We start from the raw sequence: 21430 nt of genomic DNA, 5'->3' as shown, positions 1-21430 counted from the left end.
TTTTCTTCACATAGGTATCAAACTATAGGTGATCCCTCTTTGAGAATAAGCCTAGAACAATGCATTTGTCCTTCTAATAGCTGTATGCGCTAAGCCAACAATTCACAAAATGCATCTGTATTATATTGAATTTGTGGAATGTTAGTGTTACTTGAGTATAGAACCAAGTAGTTAAATAAGCATGGAAGCACTGAGGTGTTTTGTTTTGTTAAGATTTTTATTTATTTATTTGACAGTGAGCAAGAGAGATCACAAGTAGGCAGAGTAGCAGGCAGAGGGAGAGGGGGAAGCAGGCTCCCTGCTGAGCAGAGAGCTTGATGCGGGGCTCAGTCCTAGGACCCTGAGATCATGACCCGAGCCGAAGGCAGAGACTTAACCCACTGAGCCACCCTGGAAGCATGGAGTTTAAAAGTATCTTTCTTATAGGACTTCTCAGAGCTTTAGTATGTTAATCTATACTGTGACTCTCCAAGAGGCAAATAGTTTGATGTAAGACATTATTGTTTATATGTAACTGAAAAGGACAAAATATTTAAAAGGAGAGTTTTGTGGAATTAGAGTTCCACAATAATACAATGGAATGCGCTAAGCCATAATTTCTGAATTTATCACAAATAGCCTAGTTTAAAGTCTTAGAAATCTAAGACAAATTTATGAGCAAGCTAAAAATATAATAAGAAAGGTAAAAAGAAAAAAGTCTTATTTTCTTTGTCTCAAGTCAATAAATGTAAATATTTAAAGATTTCTTAAACACAATAAAAATCTTAAAATCTTCAGTTGTAAGCATTTCCTCATAGGTCTAATTGTTTATTAAGTAGAATCTTAAACGGGAGACAGTTATGAACCTCAGTCTTCTTTTTGTATTATTTCAAAAGCTTGGTCTGATTCCCCAAATCAATTCACTGGAGAATTTCTGCAGCAAGCGAGACTTAGATGAATATCAGCTACACAGCTGTGTTGAAATTGCCTCGAAGACGGGACCCCAGGTGCTCCCTGATGTGTGTGAAAGGCTGATAGTCAGCATGTCCGCCAGGCTGCACAACGGGGCAGTAGGTAAGTGGTGACCCAATGGGCTCTACTGACGCACAGCTTTTTAGAATGTGAATGAATCGATTTAATTTCTTTTAGCATCTCCTCCAAACAATCGATGTCAATGCCAATTTCCCAATGATTAGATATATAACAAAGTCTGCTGTGTGTTGGAATCCCAATGCACATACAGTAAGTGTATAAAAAAGGAGCCTTGGAGTAGCATTGGGCTGCTAGGATACTGGAACATTGGTCCTAAAATACTTATTTGGGGTCCTGGACTTTTAGGGCTGGAGGTGAACTGTAAACAACATCCTTCATCCTCAAACTTTCATTCAATGATCAAGACTCTTGGAGTCCAAACACATTAGGTAACTTGTCCATTTCACTAAGCCACAGAGCGGTGCTTCTCACCCTTAGCACTTCTGAAATTTGGGGCTGGATAAAGCTTTGTTTTGGGGAGGGGTCTTCATGGGGGTTTTTCTGTGCTTAATAGGAAGTTTAGCGTCATCCCTACCGTCTGACCACCCAAGACCAGTAGCACCTTCCCTCCAGTTTTGACATTCAAAAACTTCTTCAAACTTTGTCATATGTTCCCAAGGGATGGGTTTTACAAAATCTCCCCACAGTGAGAGCCCGGGGTTCCTGAGTTCTGGGCAAATGCTTATCCCATTACACTGCAGGGTTCCTACAACCCCATGAAAGAAACAGAATAAGGGAAATGAAACAGATAGTCCAGTACCAACATAGATCATCAGGAATTGAAGGAATAATATCAATAATAATAGTTATATTGGAACAGCTAATTTTTAAAACAATTTCTTTTAAGCCTTTCACTAACCTGTTAAGTAACATTTATTAAGGTATGTATATTGTCATATTTATTGAGCACTTACTTCCTGCTCCATGGTTCTAAGTATTTCACAGGCATTATTGTCTTTAATCCTCATAATCCCCTGGGGTAGGGGCTATAATTTCCCCATTTCACAGATGAAGGAGTCAAGGATGAGAGAAGTACTAAACGAAAGAGAAGTGAACTAAAGCTCCCAACAGGACCAGGTGCTTCTCTGTCTCTTCCTTCACCTCTACCTGTCCTCTTTGTCTCCCCACAGCCTGTAAGTGTCACCCCCAGGGCTCAGTGGGGCCCAGCTGCAGCCGACTTGGGGGCCAGTGCCCATGCAAGCCTCTTGTGGCTGGTCGCTGCTGTGACAGGTGCTCACCAGGAAGCTACGGCTTGGGACATCATGGCTGTCACCGTACGTAGCAGAGAACGGATGGGGGAGGGCACGCATGGTTACAACCTTGGAGTTTCGAAGGCAGGAAAATCAGTATGGGACTCCCAAAAAGGAGGGGACTGGGAAATTGATGCCATGATTCAGGCTGTCTGTCTGCGTAGATAAAATGTACAGGAGAATTTTCCCATCATATTTCATTCATCCCTTCTGAGGGCATACGGATACAGAGCTCCTTTAGTAATCGTGAGTGATGCTGCTCACTTCGATGGTACATATCCTAACACTGGAATGATACAGAGATCAGCACAGCTCCTGTGCAAGGAGGACACGCAAATCTGCGAAGGCTACACGAGTGATGGTAAAAACACGGCCGGTACTTCTGGGAGCGTGCAGTGTGTATCAAAGAGGTGGCAGTCCAGGGAGGTTGTGCGAACACCGGGAAAGGTGTTGGCTGTGCCAGCCCAGCTTTACGATCTGGCACAGAAGCCGCATGGCGGGCCAGGTCGAAAGAAAATGAGATTGAGGAGTCAAGGACGGGGACAGCTCTGCCACCTGGATATCACCCTGTCTGATGCTGGGGTCGCAAAAAAATGAGGAACTGATTTTAGAAGCTACCCATTAATAAGGGCTTAGATAGGTCTTTATTCATACGCAGTGGTAATCCAGTCTCATGGCTCCCGTGTTCAGGGGATATAGTTCTCTGTTCACGCTATAAACCGTTAGTGAGAATACTGTTCCTCGCAGAAGCCTAGCTTGGTGGGTATATCCGGATAGGTTAGTTCTTCCAGGTAACGGAACAGCATATCTTTTTAGTCATGATTCAGAGAGATGGCATACCTTCCTGGTCATTGTCTGCCCAGCAGACAGTGCTTAGGTCCATGATCACTGCTGTTTCCCTTTCTTTAAAAAAAAAAAAAAAAGAAAAGAAAAAGAAAGAAAAAAAAAGATGAAGCGCTTATGATGCACAAAGGGGTAAACACAGAGGAGCAAGCCTGCCTTCCGCCTCCTATCTTCCTGTAGGGAAGACTGGCTCCAGGGAGTCAACAATTAGCTAGAAAAGGATTGAGCCTCTGTGACCTCACCTAGGAAAAGGAAAAATCCAACCACCTTGAGAAGGGTTTTTATATTCTTTAGAATCTTAAAGTTTGAGTTGATGAGTGGAAGTTTGAGTCATTAAGAACACACTCTTTGTTGAGGTCCGGTGTAGAAACAACGCTTAGAAACCCCAGTGGCTCACAGCGTACGGTTCACTGGGTGACTCGGGGAATCATTCGACAAACACTGACCTGGTACTGGATGCATGCCAGGCTCTCGGACTCACTTTATGTGCCTGATCGGGATGCGACAGTGAGTTCAAGTTTACAAAATCAGGACCATCACTCATTCCCCCAGCACACCACTTGCCCCCACTCAGCATGTCCTCTTTCTTTGTCTAGCATGTCACTGTCATCCGCAAGGCTCAAAGAGCCCTATATGTGACCAAATAACGGGACAGTGCTCCTGCCAGGGGGAGGTGGCCGGCCGCCGTTGTGACCGATGCCTGGAAGGCTACTTTGGGTTCCCCAGCTGCCGCCCTTGCCTTTGTAATGGATTCGCGGAACTTTGTGATCCCGAAACAGGCTCGTGCTTCAATTGTGGGGGGTTTACAACTGGAAGAAACTGTGAAAGGTAGGAAATTCACACGCACTTTAATTTTGTTTCTTTTGTTCTGATGTCACAACACCCTCTGAAGGACCACTGGGTAGAGACTTAACGGTATTTAAGTGTAGAACAATTGCTATAGGGAGTGGGGGAAGGTAGAGCGTCATTCCTGATGTCCTTCAGGATCTTGTGATAAGCCAGACCATGTCTGATTAAATTAAAAAACAGGCATTTATTGGCCTGGCACCTTGTTTTTTATGTTCCTAAAGTATAACATGTAATTTCACTGCTACTATATTGAGTTTAATGAGTGTACGCCTTGGGACTTTCAATGTAAACCAAAAAATGCCTTCACGGAAGCAAGAAAACATCTTATAAAATACTGTTTTGAGAGTTGCCCTGTCCTCGAGCATAACAAATCCACACTGGCTAATGTGAGCTTTCTCCAGGAATGTTTGGTAAAAAGCAATTGTCTTGCCAGATGCATTGATGGTTACTATGGGAATCCTCCTTCGGGACAGTCCTGTCATCCTTGCCGATGTCCAGACGTTCCCTCTAGTAGCCAGTATTTTGCCCATTCCTGTTATCAGCATCCTTGGAACTCAGATGTGATCTGCAATTGTCTTCAGGGTTATGCAGGTGTGTAGTCTAGTTCATGTTGCCTTTTTGCTTCTATCCCATAATGCTATCTAAAAACTGATCCCATGTTCATAATTTATCTGCTTTGAACAACTGAGTGGTCCTGAATGTAAGTTAATGGTAAGAAGAAACAATCTGGTATCTTGCTGCTTTACTGAACAAAGGATTTGAAGGATTCAGAAACAAACAATGAAAAGCTCATTCCTCCAAGCTATAATTTTTTTTTTTAAATAACATTCTGGAACATTAACTGACCAAATGAGTTTAAATCAAATAGATTTATTTAGAATAAAACCATCACATGTTAAGTAAGATACATGGGTGATTAAGTAATATATATGTCTCATATAACGTATAATGTTGGCAATTAAAACATAAAAAATTTTAATCAAATACTTTATGTAATCTCAACCAGTCAATTTGACTGATATTTCACAAAAATAATGTATTTTTTTCAGATCTGAAGCACTGATTTGGGCCTCATATAGACACCATATAAGTCCATTCAGTATTTGTGTCTGTCCCTCCACCAAAACTTTTATTTTAAGGAGTTTAAGCATGAGTGTAAACATATAAGGCAAACAAGGAAAAAAACATGAAACCTACTTGATTTAATCATAGTTTAGGAATATGGTGCTGCTATTTTCTCCAACGATAGTTACCATCATGGTAATAAATGATGTGGCTAGTTTTTTTGTTTTGGTTTGGTTTTTGGTTTTTGTTTCTTTTTACTACCTATGTCTCTACTTCATTTTGACCTCTTCCCATGTAGTTTCTTGTCTGTGTCCACTCTGGCTTGGTTGGTCAGTGTTTCAGAACTGAGACCAGGATTGGCTGATGAGAGCATTCCTAAATAGAATGAACCAAAATGGGGGTGGGGGTAGACCCACGGTTTGGGCACCTAACTGACTACAGTTCCCTGGTGGTTGGAAAGGTAGCAGGTAAAGGAGGAAAGGGATATTTTCTCCCCCCGGTGCTTGATAAAAACACTATCCAGTGTGCACACATCACGAAAACCACAGTCACCATCTACACTGCTAGACCCCATTCAGGTGCTGTTGGTTCACCTCCAGAAGCAGGTGGGGGTGGGGGTACCACAGAGAGAACACAAGGTGAGATTGGCTTTGGGTCCTGAGACACTTGGGTGACCCCCGTTATAGAAAGATGCAGGGATCCTGTGCCTAATACTCTAGTTTCTTATATAAGGACTAGAATGTGTTCCTCACCAAGGACTTATTAGTTCTGAATAATCATTGTATTCTCTGACTGGATAATAAATTAAAATGAATGTTTTAATTCAGAACATTTTTCCTTCTACATCCCCAATGTGTGACATCTCATTATCCCTTGAAGAGCCTATTTATTCTCTGTACTCGTCTCCATCCCTGCTTCCCTACACCCACCCCCCCACACACACACACGCTTCTCATGTCATTCCCATTTCCTCTCCCTTCTTTTCAGGTAAACAGTGTGGAGAATGCTCTGCAGGTTTCTACGGAAATCCCAGAATTTCGGGAGCGCCTTGCCAGCCGTGTGCCTGCAACAACAACACCGACGTGACGGACCCTGAGTCCTGCAGCCGGCTGACAGGGGAATGCCTGAAGTGTTTGCACAACACACAGGGGCCCCACTGCCAGTTCTGCAAACCAGGTCACTTTGGATCGGCCGTCAATCAGACCTGCCAGAGTAAGTCTGCCCGGCTCCCAAGGGAGGGTGGATTGGGGCTGGGAACATGGCAGCAGAGCGAGGTCCTCCATGCATGTGCTGGGATCACCTGGGGACAGGGCTGGGATATTAACAGACCGATTCCTAGACTATACCTCCGACCCACTGAGTAGAATTTCCCAGAATCGGCACTGGGACCAAGTTCATCCAGTGTCTTTAATGTAGCAGTTTGGGAACCACTGATGCAGAAGAGGGCCAGGGGTTGAGTCTATAATCTAAAAAAAAAAAAAAAGGGGGGTGGCAGAAGTTTTTAGAAGATATTAACTATTTCAGTTGACTGAAGTCAACACAGTGAACTGTTTTCAGATCATGAATGGCAGGCAGAAAAGCAAGGTTTTCAGTCATCCTAATTGTGAGCTCTTGGAACACAGTCGGCAGAACTACATGAAATCGCTATGTGGGGCGATCAGAAATGTTGAATGGGTTCAACCTACTTAGATTCTTTGGTAGACCTGAAACATGGTGAGGTGCCTCCTCCGTGAGCCCTTCAGAGAAACAATACGTACAATGTCTGTATGTTTGTTGAATGCCAGTGTTGTCCCTGAGTTTACCCACAGCAATGGCTCTGCTTCCTCAGGGTGCTCCTGCCATCCTTCTGGGGTGAATCCCGCTGAGTGTCCCCCTGGTCGGGGAGCTTGCCTCTGTGATCCTGACACCGGCACATGCCCTTGTCTGCCCAACGTCACGGGCCAGGCCTGTGACCATTGTGCCGATGGATACTGGAATCTCGTCCCCGGCAGAGGATGCCAGCCATGCGACTGTGACCCCCGGACCTCTCACGGAGGCCACTGTGACCAGGCAAGATGCTTTGAACTTTCCAGGGTGCTAGAGTGGGAAGGGAGGGGGAGACATGGTTTCCAAATTTGCAAATAATGTCTTCTTTATATACTCTTGTTAATTAGTGTTTTTGGACAGGATTGGCCTCATAGGGGGATAGAGTCTGCATTTATAAGGAATGAAAAACACTAAAAAAGAGAATGAGGGTCTCAAGGTCAAGTTTGGCTTCTTTTGGTTTTCTCCAAGCCTCTTTGTGAATGGGGAAGTCAGAATTCATGCACAGCAAAACACAGCTTCTCTTTGCCTACCCTGTATGTATGATCATAGGGAAGCTACAAGAAATTGGTTATTAATCAGAATTGAGGATCAGAATGAAAATCAATGCATGCCTGCAGAACCGCAGTTCCATTTTCAGAAATTAAACTGTCATTCCCTACAGCTCACCAATGGCTTTACCTACGGGGAAAATAAGATGTCCTCTTTTCTTGCCAGACCAGCCTCAGTTGTTTCGAAGGAATGCAGGGTAGTGTACTAGGAGCAAACCTGTGTTCTGTAACGTACCATTAATGCTACCTAGCTGCACATGCGATTTTTAGTCCATAAAATAACGGGCACAGAATTTTTGAAACAAATATAACATCTATATGGAAAAAAAGTATTCATGGCATAATCAGGGTCCTTGGCTTAATAAATACATTCTTTGAAACACTTGCCACATTAATAGAGATTGGAGGGAAGGGTAAAACAATGAGAAGAAATTTTAGAGTCTGTCCACACTGCAGGGACCAGGGTTTAATTGGAATCAAAATGCTAATTTAAGAAGCTGGACTTTTCCCAACTACTAAAAATAATGAGAAGCTTGGCTCATCTCCAATTTCAGTTCCACTGTTCAGCTGATGCAAAGGTCAAATCTTAGGCAAGTCAACTTTTGAAGGTAGTTCTCATATATAGAACGTGTTTTCCTTTCTCTTTCTTCTTCTTTCTCTCCAGCTGTTCTGCTCCAACACACACACACACACACACACACACACACACACATAACCCTACCTCGGCCATGCCCTTTTTTCCCTAATAAATGTTTTATTTTAGGATAGATTTCCAGAAAAGTTATGAAGATAGGACAGAGAAGATAGACCCCACACCCGCCTTCCTCTGCTTTCAACACCTTACATTAGTATGGTGATTTGTCACAATTAATGAACCAATATTGACACAGTATCATTAACTAATGTCCATAATTTACTCAGATTTCCTTAGTTGGTCACCTATTGTCATTTTTCTGTTCCCAAACCCCATCCAGGACACCCCATTACCTTTAGTCATCTTCTCTCTTCAGGTTCTTCTTCATTGTAGCGTTTCTCAGGCTTTCCTTATTTTTGACAACCTTAGCAATTTTGAGGAAGATTTTGGAAAATGTCCCTCTATTCAAATTTATCTGATGTTTTCTCCTGTTTGGACTTGGATTATGGGTTTGAGGAAGAAGCCCACATAGGGAAAGTGCTGTTCTCATAACATCCTCTTAGGGTTTCACACCATCTACATGACTTAGCACTGTTGACACGAATCCCAGTCACCAGGCTGAGGTAGTGTTTGTCATGGTTCTGTTCTGTAAAGTTACTTTCTTTCCTCCTTTCCATACTGTGCTCCATGGAAGAAAGTCAACATGCACACTCTACACATGAGCAGCAGGGAGTTTCACACTCCTTCCTTGAGGGCAGAGTAGCTCCATAAATTATTTGGAATTCTTCTGCACTGAGATTTATCTGTTGTCCCCCAGGTCTTCATTTATTAATCATTTTTTAATATCTACATGGAGTCATGGGTATTTATACTATAATTCAAGTTACAATCCGATATGACTTTATTTTGCTGTTCATGTTATTCCAGCTCTGGTCAGTGATTTCAGTAGGTTTCTATGTCCCTTTGACATGCCTCATTATTATTAGGTTTTCGATTTTTTTAAGCACTTTCTGCATGACAAGATACTCTAAGCTCATCTGGTGTATTTCTTGCCACTATCCTAGGAAAAGCCATTTCTTTCCTTCTTTTCCTCCTTCTTTTCCTCCTCCTCCTACTCCTCCTCCTCTCCCACCTCCTCCTCCTCCTTCTTTTTTAAGAGAGAGAAGTGGGAGGAGGGGCAGAGGGAGAGGAAGGGAGAGAATCTTAAGCAGGCTCCATGCCCAGCACAGAGCCCTGATGCAGGCCTTGATCCCATGACCCTGTGATCATGACCTTAGCCGAAATCCAGAGTCCGACACTTAAATGGCTGAGCCACCCAGGTGCCCTGAATTAGCCATTTCTTTAAGGAGACCTGGTTCCTTTTACTGGAGAATGGTATCTGAGCACTAGATGACCACACCTGTCTCATATATCCCCGCCCCCCCACTCCTCACACCTGCTGCCACTGACCGTGGAACAAAATGACTCTGCGTGAGTGCTTGGCTTCCTAATTCAAGAGGGCCTCCCAATGTTCATGACACCACATCGGGCACGCTTCTTAGACCTTTTAGCTTCTTCTCCTTTTTTTTTTTAAAGTAGGTTCCACACTCAGTATGAAGCCAAACATAGGGCTTGAATTCACAACCCTGAGATCAAGACCTGAGCTGAGCTGAGATCAAGAGTTGGATGCTTACCCAACTGAGTCACCCAGGTGCCCCGTAGACCTTTTAGGAAGCGTATTTGTAGCAGGACTCAACGAAGACCACAGTCCAGTCATGGAGGCTAAGGGAAGGCTATGAAGCTAGCAGTCAGATGGCGTTGGTTTAACCGGAAGGCCCCCTGATGACAAGGGTATTTGGGGTTGTCTGGTCCATTGGGTATTCCTTGGGGAAGACTGCTCTTTAAAATCAGGAAACATTTTCACTGGAGTATAGAAGAGACAGGTGGATATTTAGATTCCCAGCTGTTTAAACAACCACTGGTAAATGTCTCTATGTCAGGCAGGAGGTCATCCTTGGGGCATTGTTACAGAGTGAGAGCCAAATGTGCAATCCAATATTTTCATCAACATTTGGGATTGAGGTGGGGAAACATGCCTCCCAAATAGTATCAAATTTGCAGATATGGCAAAGTTGTAAGCTCCTGGGATAAAGACAGAACACTAGACAAGATATCCTCACAGCCCATCCTGTTGGCTGGAAAGAAGAATGTGAAATGGTACCAGGATAAAAGTAAAAGTTTTGCAATTGGGTTTTTAAAATCCATTGCATCAATGCAGAGTAGGAGTAAGAACCTGGCACCAGCTCGTGTGAAAAACATCTGAGGATTTTCGCTTCTGTGAGCCAGCCGTGGTGGCCAGGCTGCCAAAGACACAGTGTCCGTTCCAGCTGTACCAGTGGGAATGCCACACTCGGGGTCAGGCCAGTCACTGTCCCATAGTCCTCTGTACTGGTTGGACAGCCATAGGAACATCGTTGTTACTTCTGCGTCCTACATTTTAAACATTCTATTGACAAACTAGTACCTGTCCCAAGGAAGCCAATCAGGAGAGTGCATAGAACCGTCGCTATTCTGGGGTGAAGGCTTGAAGGAATTAGGGGTGATGAGTCCAAAGAAAAGAAGCAAATGCAAATTGAGAATGGTCATCTCCAGGTGGGAGAGGGACTGTCCCAGGGAAGGGGGAGGCTGCTCTTTTTCTGCAGCAGGGCTCAGAACAACAGCAACAAGTTACAAAAGAGCAGACTCTCCACCCATCGGAGGAAAGATTGCCCAACAATTAAGGACAACCAGAAGTCTGTCAGGTTTCAGGGACAGCCTGCTCACCACAACTCCTTATATTTGAGCAGAAGCTAATGGGAACGCCAAAGAAAGGCAGAAGCTGTGTAGATCTGGTCATTTTATAAGTCAGACTACCGATGGAGCTGTCCTTTAAGCAAATTTGGTCAAGTATAACCAAGTACTGTGACAATAGTGACTTGCTTTTGTATTTTTCTCCTGTGAATTTTCTAACCTCCCCAGTTTTCAGAAAGGCTGGTCAAGGATCCCGTTGAGAGGGTATACAAAAGATTAGCCCTCTCCCCCAAAACACAGTCAAATAACCGTCATTAAATGATTAAGCTTCAATTGCAAAAAAATATTGCTTTGTTGAGCAAAACACTAGCCCAGTTGGGAGAAGCTCCACTGTACATTCCATAATGGAAACATTATTTGCCAAATCAGTTGATGAATGTTCATCCAGGCCTTCAGCCTCTCTGTTCATCATGCACGAACTCCCATAACTGTAGAGGAAAAGAATGTGGCCCGTTTCCCATGATGTGTTTTGTTTTCATTTACATCTGTGTATGTTTCCCGGCTTGGGGCCACCTGGCCTCAAACAGCTGGAAGCAGGCGGTATATTTAGGGGCCCAAAGCCAAAACACATCAGCTCCTGAGCCGTGGTCTTGTCGAGAGTAGTTGCTGACCGTGGGAATCATCCTTCCTCTGCCTTTGCACAGCTGTATGATCTAAACCACTGGAGGGAAAACGATTTCATATTAAGATGCATTATTTGTTTTAGATCATAAAGCTTGGCAGTTCCTCACCCAGTCACCTCACTGTTCTTCCAGCTTACAGGCCAGTGTCCGTGTAAATTAGGCTATGACGGGAAACTCTGCAGCGAGTGCAAGGAAGATTATTACCGTGATCCACTGGGGCAATGCATTCGTAAGTATTACTAATTCTAAAAACACAAGGACCATCTGCCTGGCCTGACCACAGGCATGCTATGAGCCAGCTGAATTTTAAATTCCTTTATTTGATAGAAAATTCACAATGTGCAATCTTTGCTTTGAAAACAGTATTTTTTATAGCCTTATAAAAAGATTTGTGTCAAACCTTTGGCTACATTACATGTGTTGAAGCCTGGATTGCAATTCCTCAAAGTCCCTAAAATGCAACTGACGTCTGAGGTCATGACCTGTGGCCTGTTTTCTGCTATTTGGAAGCATGTTGACATAAACAGCTTCTAGAGGGAGGTGCAGGCCGGGAGATGGTTCGTAGGAAGCCAGAAGAGGGAATGTTTCCCCAACTTGGATCTCGTAATTCTGGCTCTTTCAAATATTCCCTGTTTCATTTATTTTAAGATATTCACAAAATGCCTCCTGGGTGCACTAGGTCGTGAGCAGATAAGGCAAGACCCCTGTGCTCGTGGAGTTCATAGTCTAGTGACTTTCGCCCCATGTCTTAGCACTGGGCTTAGAGCAGCACCATCAGACAGAACTTTCTGCAGCAATGGAAATGGTCCAGTTGGCACCGTTGGGATGCAGGGGTCACGGGCCTGGGAGCTGATGAGCACTTGTGATGTGGCTAGTGCTGACGAAGAAAAGAACCGTGTGTTCAATTCGTTTACATTTCAGCAACCCCAGTGCTAAGTAGCTACCATATTGGACAGCGGATTGAGAGTCTGGGTTAGTCGATTTGTGAATCTCTGCAGTCTGCTGCCGAAAGAGGTCAATCCAAAGGAATATCCAATGTGGTGGGCTTATCGCAGCCACCTCTACATAGCCACATGATAACTTTTTCCTCCTTCCTAATTCCTTTCTAAATGTGCTTTTGTGGCTAAGAAAAATGGCCTTCATTTCCTTGCCCCATTCAAATCCCTATCCTCAGTGGTTCCCCCCAGTCCCACTTAGTTTTCTGTCATCTGGAATGGAGACGTTAAAAACCAGGGAAGAATTTGGCTCCTGGAAAATCTGTCTGAGCATCTTTCGTCTGTGCCCTCCTAATATTTCAATAATCTCGTGTTCTGAAACGCTTTCAGCTTTGACAGAGAAAACTTTGCAAATGATCAACTGGGGCCATAGACCCTTCTAACGCTCCTGGAAAAGAGCCATTAATAAGCTGGTGACTTGACCTAGTGCTACCCCAGAGGGGCTCCTGCGAGGCCTCTGAGCCAAAGCGAATGTGCTGGACAGATGGGATCTAGTTGAGGAGCCTAGTGTGTTAATCAGTTTTTATTTGTAATCGGGATTTTTACTCAAGCTGTAAAATGCATTTTTAAATCACTCGTTCCTTGCAGTTAGTCTAGTGACACAGACTAATGATGTCCTGACCTTCTGGAAATTGCTGTAACTTCCATAGCTCTATCCATTCTCCGTCCTCAGCCTTAATCAAAAAGCTACTCAACTGAATTACATGTAGCATCTGTTGTTGTTGTTTTTTTTTAAGCTTTTTTTTAGAGCAATTTTAGATTTACAGCAAAATTGAGAGGAAGGTACAGAGATTTCCCATATATCCCCACCGCCTACACACACATGGCCAGCCCCATTACCAACACCCCCATGTTACAACTGATGAACCCACGTTGATGCACACCATAACCACCAAGTCCACAGTTATGCTTCACTCTTGGTAGTTTCCATTCTGTGGGTTCGGACAAATGTGTAAGGACACATACCCCCTATGATGGCCTCATATGGAATATTTTCACTGCCCTAAAAATCCTCCGTGCCCCACCTGCTCCTCTCTTGCCACCCCTCTCCCCACAAACCTTGCCAGCCACTCATCTTTTTATTGTCTCCATGGTTTTGCCTTTTCCAGAATGTCCAGTAGTTGGAATCCTACAGTACATCGCCTTTTCAGATTGATTTAGTTCACTAGGTGGCAGGCATTTAAGGTCCCTCTGTGTCTTCTCATGGTTTGATAGCTCATTTCTTCTTAGCCTTGAAAAATATCCCGTGTACCACAGTTTTCTTTACCCATTCACCCACTGTAGGACATCGTGGTTGTTTCCAAGTTTGGGCGATTATAAATACAGCTGCCATAAACATCGGTCTGCGGGGTTTTGCATGGACATAAGTTTTCAGCTCCTCTGGGTAAACATGATGGAGTGATTTCCCCCCTTTTTTGGAGGCTGGACTGGTTCTCCTTATGTAATGGAAGACGGCATGGGTCAGCACCTGCAGGCTGAGTTTTCCTGAGACAGAGTGTGGTCACGAGAATTCCTAGAGGGTCTCCGACACGCCTGAGTCACCCACGGGGGGAGTGGCCCCAGACGCTATTGTGACATCCACCGCTGGGTCCAGGTTACTCATCGAACAGGCGAAGGAACCCACACAAGAACACTCACACAGTAAAGACGACACCTGGTACCTCCATCCGGGAACCATGAACGGATGTGTTAGTGGAACACAAAGAGGCGTGCTGTATGTAACGGCCACGGCCAGGTCTCTGTAATTATATTGGTTTTTAAATGTTCACCTTAAAAATGGGCGTCGGGGATACTTTCCGGGGAGAGGGGTGGGCTTTGTTCTTGAGCCAGAAGCAAAAGGCCAAATGACTGACATTCTCTGCTCCCTCTGTCTTCGTTTTAGCATGTGACTGCAACAGGGAAGGTACCCAGAAGCCCACCTGTGACCGGAACACGGGCACGTGCCGCTGCCAGGATGGGGTTAGCGGCCCGCGATGCGATCGCTGCGCCCGGGGTCACGGCCGGGAATTCCCTTCCTGTCTGCGGTGTCACGGCTGCTTTGATCCCTGGGACCACACGGTTTCTGCCCTCTCCGAAGCGGTGCGAGGGTTAATGAGGCTGGCCGCTAGCATGCGAGATAAAAGAGAGCCTGTGCGGGTCTGCGAGGCCGACTTCAAAGGCCTCAGAGAGAACATGTCTGAAATAGAAAGGATTCTGAAACATTCTGTTTTCTCATCGGGGGAATTCTCAACCGTCAAGGATTATCAGGACTCTGTTCGGTAAGATTTGTGCTCAAGCCATAGAGAGCAAGTTCCTGATGTGCCTCGACTCCCATGGAGCTTTAAAAAGCAGACTTCAGTTTCCAAATGTACCTATGTGGACGTTAGGGAAATAATTTTTTGGTCAGTGTCCAGGCTGGTCATTGTGATGGTCTGTGTCTTTCTTACCTACTTAGGATTTCGTGGGATCTTTCCAGATGACATCAATTAGAACAAAAAGGCAATGCATCATTAAGAGCTTGATTTTGGAAAGCCCAAACCCAGCAGAGCTGAAAGACACAAAATTGGAAAAAGGGTCATTTATAATACAGATTTTTTTTTTCCAACCAGGCACCCAGGGGGAAATTTGCTGAATCTTCCCAAATTCTTTGGTTGTTTGGAAAGCCCATACATTAATGTGAAGTCATAGAGCAAGTGTGAGAAGTTCCTCAAAATGCATTGTCATTTTTATTATATGTTATATATATATTTATATAACACACATCAAACATTTCTGGAAATTATGTTGTTTGGTCTGGGCCAGGGCTCAGGAAACCACAGGCAAAAGTCCCACAGGCAAAAGTCCCACAGGCCACCCTCTTTTGTAAATGAGGCTTTGCTGGTACACAGCCATGCCCACTTATGTGCCTGTCCTCTGTGGCTGCTTTCCTGGGACAAGGGCAGGTGGAGCTGTTGTGACAGAGACTAGGCCCCCCCCGCCAGGTCTAAAATATTTACTATCTGACCCTTTACAGAAAAAATTTGCCAATTGCTCTGGGCAAAACCCAGGATGCACGGGATACAGTTCTCCATCCTTCTATGAGCACATAGTCTACTAAGAAATCAGAAAGACTGATTATGTAGCAGAATATCCCTTTCCTCCCACCCCGCCCCACTATCAAAGGTCCTGGATTAAAGAATACTTGAAGATGCAGAGTCTTATGTTATACAAAATACCAGTGTCGATATAAGGCCATTCATTTTCATCAGGCAGGAAGTCCCAGAGGTACATGGTAACAGCTTAAAAGTTACACAAGAAAGAAGGTAAGAGTCCGCCGACGTAGTTCGGAGGAAGGGCCAGGCCAGGCTAGCAGCTGAAAGCGAGCACATCTGTAGCCTCGTAAAGACTGTTGCCCTGCAGGATTTGAGCCCTGGGTCCCCAGATCTTCCCACTTTTCAAGAGATGTCAGACCTCCAGATTTTTATGCAAAGGCCCCCACTTTAAAATACAGCAGCTAATCCAACGGTGCTCTTAGAAACACCGAATAGGCCAAATAAATGTGTCTGAGAATGAGCTTTGGCCCATGGACCACAGGCTTGTGGTTCTAGAATATGGAGGACAAAGTGGTCCTGTCAGAAAGGCAGAATGAGCCAGTCGACAGTGGGCATTCTAAACAGAGACCGCAGGACCTCTGAGTAGAGCAGAAAGACAGCATGAGGAGCAGGAGTCCCAGGACCAGGCCTCTTCTGCCAGACACCAGCTTGTCTGTCCCTTCCCGGGCCACCTGCTGAGCTCCTCTTCCTCCTTAGCCACCACCAAAACACCACCTCCTCCCTGAAGCCTTCCATGACCTCCTCAGAAAAAGACGTGTTTCCTTCTCCATCTTCCCACCTCCCTGTGCTTCCTGGGCAGTCGCCTCACTGAGGGGCCCCTGAGGGCAGAGGTTACCTTCTCCAGGCTCCCTTCAGTAATGTAACAAATGCTTACTGGGAAAATTACCGACAAAAAGGGAGGCGAAGGGCAGGGAAGCCAAGATGTCACGAGTACAGATCCCGTGACTGAAATCCACATATTGCTGTGTGGCCTTGGGCAAGTTATTTAACTTTTCCAGGCTTCTGTTTCTTCATCCAAAAGGGGGATCAACTATCTATTTCACAGATTTCTTGGGATAATTAGACGCGCTACTGAGCATGTGCCTGGCGCATTGCTGGGCTTCAGGAGTCACATTTGTAATAACAGTAATTACTATCATTGTTATTATTATTAACATGATGAATTATGGTCCTGACAGTTGGCGCCAGAAGGAAAAGTCTGTAGATTAGAAGGGAGAGTTAGAGCAGAAAATGCTAAAAAGCATTAGTTAATGCTTTGCATTTCTGCCAAGATAAATTAGTCCCAAAGATTCATATTGTCATTTTCCTCAACTGTACTCATCACAATTTGCACCAAATTTCCTTAGCATGAGGGACATTACTAATAATTTCCTTGAAAATAATGGGTGCTGAGCCCAGCACATTGAAGCAGGACAGAGCTAGCACCATGGAGAAGATGAGGCGAGGGAACATACCCTAGGCCTGGGTACTGTCACCAACAAGGAAACCTCCTCGTCACTCATGGGAATGACAAGGACCCTGTACAGCAGTGGCACTAGAAGGATCCTTGCTGGGAGCGGATTTATTCTCGATAAAGAACTGCTTCTTTCCTTAGGCTGGGTGAGGACTCCCATGTTGAAAGCTGAATATAGGTCGGATCTCATGGATTTAAATGAACCGTGTCTGAATGCGTGTTTTTGCAAACCCAAAGCAAAGGGAGACAGACAGAGTCTAAATAGTTGAAATGGAAAGATTCAAAGCCCTTGTCCCGCTAGGCCTCACGTGTGGGTTGTGTTTTAAGTGAGTGCTAAAATATTCCCGGAAGCTGAATTGAAAGAGAAAATTGAAAGAAAGAGAGGAACCATGAACAGAATGACAAACTGTCAAACAACATCGGGGAAGAAAGATCGGTTCTAATTATGAGGTTGTCTGATCATGAGGGCAGTGTTGTGTTTTTTTCACTGGTCTATCAACAGGAATACAAGCTTTGCTACGTTCACTGTCATTTCCCCTCCAGGGAGCAAATCATGCAGCTAAGTGTGCAAATGAAAGCTGTGCGTGAGTTTCCAGATCTGAAAGAAAGGATAGGGAGAAGGAGGAATGAAGCAGACCTCTTACTTGAAGAACTTCGGCGAGAAATCGGTTTGCGCTCCCATGCCCGCAGCGCAAGCATCACAGGTAAGAGAAAACGCGCCTGGAGGCCCACGGATGGATGCAGCTTGCTCGCTGCCATCCATCGTGCGTGCCGTCAGCAAGTTGCCCGGGGCTCATTGCCACAGAGCCTGAGCACTTTAGGACCTGAAAACACACCCATTAAAGGTATTATTTGTACACAAATATTTCAACTTTTTCAACAGGACAGAGCTTGGGTAGCATGTGCTGAAAATAATGAATACAACTAACAGTGTCTGCTAGGAAGCCAGTACTGACCCCCAGAGTTCTCTCCTCGTGCCACAGCATGCAAGGGGTCTCGTGTAACGGGCTTCGGACTGAGAGTTGGATGTTCCAAAACCAGCTTGTCCCTCTGAGCACGGCAATGAGGCCCAGAAAGCTCCCTGCCTTGGCTCTTCCCTCCAAGTCAAAGGAACAAACGGTGACACTCAGAGAAAGGACATTCAAGCATTGCTGTCCGGTTGCCTCTTCAAAATGGTTCATGGCCTGAAAGATTTGGACCCCCAAATCGAGCACGGGGAATAGAATTCTTTGTGGGTTTACTGGGAAAGGCTCCAGGAAATAGGTGACATCTGCCTTAGACTTCACAAAATGAGGCTAAAATTTGCCAGATAAATAAAGGCCAAAATTCATCCCAAGCAGTAGGAAGGTGTGGTTGTCTCATGCCCAGCTTCTAGCTACATAGAGAGTAAAGATCAGGATCCTGGGCCTCTGGTTCCTAAAATACAGAGTTACTGTTGAAAGTCCTGCGACACTATCATTTGCAGTAAATCGTACTGTATTATCTTCATGAATTTGTATTTTACTAAAAACATGGAAAATACAGATCAGAGCTTAAGAACATAATTTCTAGAATCAAACCACCTACCTCGCTGTCTGTGAGTCCTCGGGCCAATAACTTAAGTCCCGAGAGCCTCGTCTCTCACTTGCAAGGTGGGAGTGATCCCACTAACACGCACCTCAGCGTTTTGTGAAGATTCAGGAAGAAAACTGACAGGAAGTGCAGGCACAGAGCAAACACTCCGCAGTTGACACCTGCTGTCATCAGTTTCAACATGACAGGTCAGCACGCTAGGGTCCCCCCGCAACTTCTACCCAGAGCCTGTTTTTATAAAGGAGTCTCACCAGGAGACAGGCTCACCTGCCGGTGTCTGTGGCCGCTCTCACTCTCCGGGGCTGAGAAGTTGTGACTGATGTGCTGCGGCCGGCAGGCCTAAATCGTTTGTTCTCTGGCCCTTTCCAGAACAAATTTGTCAACTCCTGCCCCATCTAGTGAGGTGAACTCGGCTGGTTTGTCACATTAGGGTTCGTACAGGCAGTCGTCATTGACACTAATTAATACATACTCCGTCCATCTGTGGAACACTTTAGAGTGGATTCTCGGATTATTTCACTTAGTCCTCACGAATGACAGATAAGCAAGCGATCTGGAGATGAGCCAGTTTGCTCAAGGACTTAGGCAGACAGTAAAGGGCAAAACCAACACTCACACTGTGAAAAGATTGTCTTGATAACTGGTATGGAATTTCGTTTGTTCTCACAAAACTTACCCTACCTCAATTTGCATTAATGTAGATTCCTCAGAGGACATCAAGAAGCATTATCAGATGTCATCATCTGCTGAAAAGAAAAGTAATGAAACCATTTCTATCATAAAAAACTCTGAAAAAACCAGAAACGACTTACTTACCATCTTTGATACGCTAACCTCAAAACAGAACTCGTCATTGGAAAAACTAAAGCAGATTACGGTACCAGATATCCAAAGACTGAAAGAAAAGGTAAATGTTCACAATGGTGTGGCAAAAGCATTTGTGGTTTCTGCTTGGCGTACAAATCTCTTCAATTGTATTTCCCGCCTTGCATTTTGTTTTTTTTTATTTAGACTTTGTAAGTGTATAGATATAACCTAAATTTAGATACGCTGTATTATATAAGATACAAATAATATAAATATGGTTATTTGTATTTTATTATTTTATTTTCTAAATCAAAGTTTGAGAAAATTCAGAGTAAGACTGTGGCTTGATTTTATTATCTTATCTTTATTTATATTATTTGCTCTTTCCACAATGGTACAGATTATAGACATTCGCTCCTTTTGCTTCCTTGTAAATAAAAGGTAATTTTTATTAAAAAAAAAAAAAGAAATTAACATGCAAGAAATGCTAGATATTTGACTGTTTTCTCCAAAACCTCTGAGCGTAAAAATGCATTGATTGACCCAATGCTGACAACAAAGAATTCAGGTATTTGGTTCCAGAGACACATTTCACAAGGTTGCGTCCACGTGCTAAGCATGACCCACTGTCGAAGAAACACATACGCCTAGAGCAGTGCGTGGCTTCAGTGAACCTGGATGGCATTAGCCAAACCCTGCCCACATGTCGATTTTCAACATGAATCCTTTCTCCCTTGAGGTGTGTGGAGACCCAGGGGACATGCCATGCGTGCTCTCATCCTGTGATGGCCCCAGCTGTCGTGGCTCCCTGCCCCTCTCGAGCGATGCCCTCCAGCAAGCTCAGGAGGCAGAGTCTGCAATTCGTAATTTGAGCGACCAGGTTCAGGGTTGGAAGAACCAGGTAAATATGGCTTCTCTTGTTTTATTTGTAAAGCTGTAGCAATAAGAAGAAAAAAGCAAACTGAAATGTTTAAAACTACCATTTAGTTTCTAGGTGAAAGGGTAGATTCTAGATATTAGGTGTTCTCTTTTTTTCCTTTTTTTTTTTTTAAAGACTTTTATTTATTTATCTGCCAGAGAGAGACACAGTGAGACAGGGAATACAAGCAGGGGGAGCGGAAGAGGGAGAAGCAGGTTCCCCCAGGACCCTGGGATCATCACCTGAGCCGAAGGCAGATGCTTAATGACTGAGCCACTCAGGCGTCCAATATTAGGTGTTCTTATGCTTGGAAACAGAGGATTAAAACTACAGATGTGTGTATAAATGTACATTTAAAAGTACATGTGAATATTGATATTTTCTATTATATATGTATCACATATATGTGTGTAAATGTGCGTGTGTGTGTTTGTGTGTATGGAGAGAGCGCGAGAAGAGAAAGAACTCAAAAGTCTATGTTTGCAGGACATAGACTTAAATGGATGTTTCTTTTCTAGCAAACACTACATAAAAAAAATGGGAGACTCTTAGCCTTAAAGGTTTGAAAACTTTAGATTTCTCAAAGTAAAGACTAATTTGTACAAATTCAAGGGCTAAATATACAAATTCCAACATTAAAATTTAATTTGATTTAGAAAATGTTGTAATAGGGATACACCCTTAGGCCTTGTACTCCTTCTGATGTTGTTAGACATGAAACAGTAGTTTTAATATTTAAGTACCTGATGATTGAGTCTCTAATAACTTGAACTGTTTTCATTTATTTTTCTGATCATATTGATAAATGAGAATAATTTTTAATTGCCTAGTTTCCCTTGGGGTTGGTTGTTTTTTTTTTTGTGAATACGTTACACATTCACCTGGAAATGATTAATACAATTTTAGGTATTCTGTGACTAACTGGATTAATCTCGTAACAAGATAATGATGTGTGCCCTAGTTGGCTTCATTTTTTACACTATATATAGAGTCTTTGATGAAGAAGAAAAATCTCTTATAAAGCTAAATTTCTTGGGGCGCCTGTGTGGCTCAGTGGGTTAAAGCCCCTGCATTCGGCTCGGGTCATGATCCCAGGGTTCTGGGATGGAGCCCCGCATCGGGCTCATGCTCGGCGCGGGGAGCCTGCTTCCCCCT

At 44.0% G+C, this 21430-nt stretch overlaps 1 protein-coding gene, 1 long non-coding RNA gene and 1 other non-coding gene across 3 annotated transcripts in view; 2 read left to right on the top strand and 1 right to left on the bottom strand.

Moving 5' to 3' along the window:
* Positions 1 to 21430, top strand: part of LAMB4 (laminin subunit beta 4) — a 96720-nt gene that overhangs the window by 57707 nt on the left and 17583 nt on the right. Inside the window, exons 19-29 of the mRNA XM_032873390.1 lie at positions 876 to 1053; positions 2142 to 2285; positions 3701 to 3932; positions 4387 to 4544; positions 6006 to 6230; positions 6847 to 7067; positions 11591 to 11687; positions 14336 to 14711; positions 17521 to 17681; positions 19251 to 19456; positions 20096 to 20257. Of these exons, the coding sequence (XP_032729281.1) occupies positions 876 to 1053; positions 2142 to 2285; positions 3701 to 3932; positions 4387 to 4544; positions 6006 to 6230; positions 6847 to 7067; positions 11591 to 11687; positions 14336 to 14711; positions 17521 to 17681; positions 19251 to 19456; positions 20096 to 20257 (2160 nt within the window). The remainder of the gene's footprint in view (positions 1 to 875; positions 1054 to 2141; positions 2286 to 3700; positions 3933 to 4386; positions 4545 to 6005; positions 6231 to 6846; positions 7068 to 11590; positions 11688 to 14335; positions 14712 to 17520; positions 17682 to 19250; positions 19457 to 20095; positions 20258 to 21430) is intronic.
* LOC116876966 lies at positions 2520 to 2621 on the top strand. The gene has a single exon (XR_004384501.1). It is a non-coding gene; the product is annotated as a U6 spliceosomal RNA (small nuclear RNA).
* Positions 11464 to 15980, bottom strand: LOC116876941. Its single transcript, XR_004384491.1, has 3 exons — positions 15883 to 15980; positions 14880 to 14980; positions 11464 to 11496 (listed from the first exon to the last, which is right to left on the bottom strand). It is a non-coding gene; the product is annotated as an uncharacterized LOC116876941 (long non-coding RNA).

Source organism: Lontra canadensis, unplaced genomic scaffold, assembly GCF_010015895.1.
Source record: "Lontra canadensis isolate GAN:19392208 unplaced genomic scaffold, GSC_riverotter_1.0 scaffold48, whole genome shotgun sequence".
Taxonomy (NCBI): domain Eukaryota; kingdom Metazoa; phylum Chordata; class Mammalia; order Carnivora; family Mustelidae; genus Lontra; species Lontra canadensis.
This window is presented reverse-complemented; position numbering and strand designations above follow the sequence as displayed.